The 3129-nt window shown below is 61.9% G+C and overlaps 1 protein-coding gene across 1 annotated transcript in view; it reads right to left on the bottom strand.

The window, feature by feature from the left end:
• Positions 1-3: 3 nt before the first annotated feature.
• IL21R (interleukin 21 receptor) overlaps positions 4-3129 on the bottom strand; it is a gene marked incomplete at its 3' end in the record, with an annotated part of 12627 nt that continues 9501 nt past the window's right edge. Inside the window, exons 7-8 of the mRNA XM_006756868.2 lie at positions 1819-1900; positions 4-411 (exon numbers count right to left, since the gene is read on the bottom strand). Of these exons, the coding sequence (XP_006756931.1) occupies positions 4-411; positions 1819-1900 (490 nt within the window). The remainder of the gene's footprint in view (positions 412-1818; positions 1901-3129) is intronic.

Genomic DNA, 3129 nt, shown 5'->3' with positions numbered 1-3129 from the left:
GGGGTCCTGGGTGCCCGGGCCAGGCTCCAGGCCAGCGTCCAGGTTCAGGGCCGGGTAGCCATCTTCCCCACAGGTACAGGGCCAGGAGCACGGCTCCTCTGCACCCACCACGGTCACCGTGTCGATGGACACCAGGCCATAGGGCCGGTCCCCCTCCTGGCTGTAAGCTGAGGTGCCCGCACTGCCAGTGCAGGGGGCAGGGCCCCAGTAGCCCGACTCGGGCTCAGGCTCGGGCTTAGGGGCGCTGTCAGTTTCCACCAGATCCGCAGGCGCGGGCAGCAGCGTGGTCTCCAACCCCTGGGCTGCACTCAGCGGGGGGCAGCAGTTGTACATCTCCAAGGGCGAGGGCACCCCTGGGCTCCAGGGGCCCAGGTCCAGGCTGGAGGCAGTGAAGGGCGTGCCTACCCATTTCTGTGAGAGAGAGAACGGGAGGGAGAGTCACGCATGGGATGGGGGCCAGGGAGGGTATAAACTCAGACCGTGGGCCGCTCGGTGGCCTGCGGGGGTCAAAATACAGGAGTCCCTGAGGTCTGAGTGACAGAGCCCCCACCTGCCCCTGTTTTATTTCTTAAAACCCAGTGTTCTCCTGTTTGTGTCCCCACTACAGCGGACACTCGGCCAGGGCACAATTCCTGGTTCTTCTGGTCACAGCTGCATCCCGAGGCTCACACAGTGCCTGGCACACAGTCAGTGGCCGAGAAATGTTTAACTGACTGAATGAGAGACCGCCAACTTGGAATGGCCTATGTGTGCACGGTAGCTAAGGGCTGTGGGGCCATGAGGGACTGGGGCAGCGGCCCCTAAGCACTGAGGATCCCCTTCTGGACACAGGGTCCCCATCCAATCAGCAGAGAGAATCCCCCAGAACTGAAATCTCCTCGATTTGAACCTCTTGCCCCTGGGAAGCTCATCTCAGGACCCTGATGTGGCTGCCACCACTGCTTTGAAGTCACTTCTCAGCTGTGTGGCCTTGAGCCAGTTACTTACTCTCTCTGGGCCTCAGTGTTCCCATCTGTGAAGTGGGCCTGCGCATAGGACCCACTCCTCAGGGTTGCTGTGAGCATTAAGTAAGTTAATATCTGCCCAGGACACAGCGAGTGCTATGAGTACTGGCAAATGGATACAAAATAGAGGTGATATCGGAGCAGAGGGAAGAGGAAGGGTCCACCCATGTGGGCTGGAGTCCACGCTCCTCCCCTCCCCACGAAAGCCACTTCTGCGATCTGAGCAGGGTCTCCTCACAGGCCCTGGGGGGTGGAGCGCCCGCCCTGCAGGGGCTGCGGGAAGGTGTGGGGTGGAGCCCAGAGCATTCATCGCAGCTCCAGGCAGCTGGCAGGAGCTCAGTCAATGGGCCAGCCCGCATTTCCTGACTTCCAGGCTCCTCCCGCCACCACATCCTCTCCGGGGGAGGCCCCTCCCGCCACCGAGGGTGGGTGTTGAGCGGTAAATGGGCCCAGAGAACCTTGGGCCCGTGGTGGCTGTGGTGGTTGAAGCTTGGCAGGGGGTGGTGCATTTTGCAGGCGGGTCCCTCCCTTTCCAGAACTGCTCCCTCTCCACCTCTCACCAGGCCATCTAAGACCCAGAAAGCCAATTCGTGGCCCCAGGGTGCACCTGGCCCAGCCCACCCCCAGCTGGCTCCTGGGGCTGGGAAAGGCTGCATGATCTTGACAAACTCTGCCCCGGAATTACTTCCTGCACTTGGCAGATGCCAAGACCGAGGTCTGGCTGCTGGCCTGGCTGGGGCTGGATGGGGCTGGGGCTGCAGCTGGGGCTGGAGAGGGTAAGAGGTGTCAAGGGCTGGTCGGGTGGGGCTCTCACCTTGAAGTTCCCGCTGTGGCTCACATACAGGTGCTGGAAGAATGGCTCTGGGCTGGGCACCTGCACCCACACCTTCCACAGCCTGGGAGGGCAGAGAGAAGGTAAGCCCCCCGATCTCACGGAGGGCAGCCCAGCCTCCCCCTCTTTGTCCTACAGGACACACCCAAATGCCTCCTTTCTACCACCACCACTACCACCACCCCGTCCCCACCCCACCCCCGCCACAATGTCCACATCTGTAAACTGAGGCAGCGAGTGGCCCACGGCTCCTGAAGGCACGAGGGCTCCGCCGCCCTTTGTGTGCCTGGTGAGCGCTGCCCCTCTGAGCCCCGACTCCTTCTCTAGGGCCAGGTGGGCAAAGGGCCAGCTCCTCGGGGCTGTGGGGGATTCGGGGCGCACCCGGCACCCGGCACCAGGAGCCCCCTGAGCCACGCCTCCAGCTCTGGCTCGGTCTCTAGACCGAGAGGACCAGGATGCGCTGCCACCGGGCGAGGCCCCACCATAGCCGGCCGCGCTCGGAGGCCGGGGAGCCCATGCTGGACTCGCTGTCAACAGCACCTTCCCTCAGGGACCACGCTCAGCAGAAATCGGGGGGGGGGGCACCCCACCTGGCAGTCCCTCGTGCCCCCCAGGTCAGAGCTTAGAATTCCCTGACACAATCACAGCTGAGGCCACTGTTCAGAGCACAGGGTTCAGCCGGCCGGTGGCTCAGTGGTTAGAGCGTCGGCCCACACATCAAAGGGGCAAGTCCCGGTCAAGGCCACACACCTGGGTTGCAGGTTCGATCCCCAGCCCCGGTTGGGGCATGTGTAGGAAGCAACCAATGGGTGTGCCTCTCTCCAAGGATGTTTCTCTCTCTCTCCCTCCCTCCCAGCCTCCCTCCCTTCCACTCTCTAAAAATTCAATGGAAAAGGATCCTCCGGCGAGGATTCACCAAAAAACAAAGAAAACGAGCACAGGCGCAAGGGCCGCCTTTGTTTACAGCCGTGTGAACCGGCGGCGTCCTTGCCAACTCCGGGCCTCAGGGCCCTGGTTTGTCCAATGGAGGTCACTGCCTGCATCCAGCTCACGGGGCGGCTGTGAGGGCTGAGTGAGCGCCCAGTACGGAGGAAACTGGGAGCTGGTCATTGTCACCACCCCTGTCATGACCACCGTCTCCGTGACGGGTGTGCCCCAGGCCGGGCGAGTCACAGAATGTGCATGAATCCATGCATTGGGCCACTAGTAGTAAAATAAAAATGATTATGCTGGTAAGTGTCCTCATTTAACATCACCTAAAGGTGGAGACTTCACGTGAAAAAATGCGTAACG

The sequence above is a fragment of the Myotis davidii genome, unplaced genomic scaffold (genome assembly GCF_000327345.1).
Source record: "Myotis davidii unplaced genomic scaffold, ASM32734v1 scaffold934, whole genome shotgun sequence".
NCBI classification, from domain to species: Eukaryota; Metazoa; Chordata; class Mammalia; order Chiroptera; family Vespertilionidae; genus Myotis; species Myotis davidii.
This window is presented reverse-complemented; position numbering and strand designations above follow the sequence as displayed.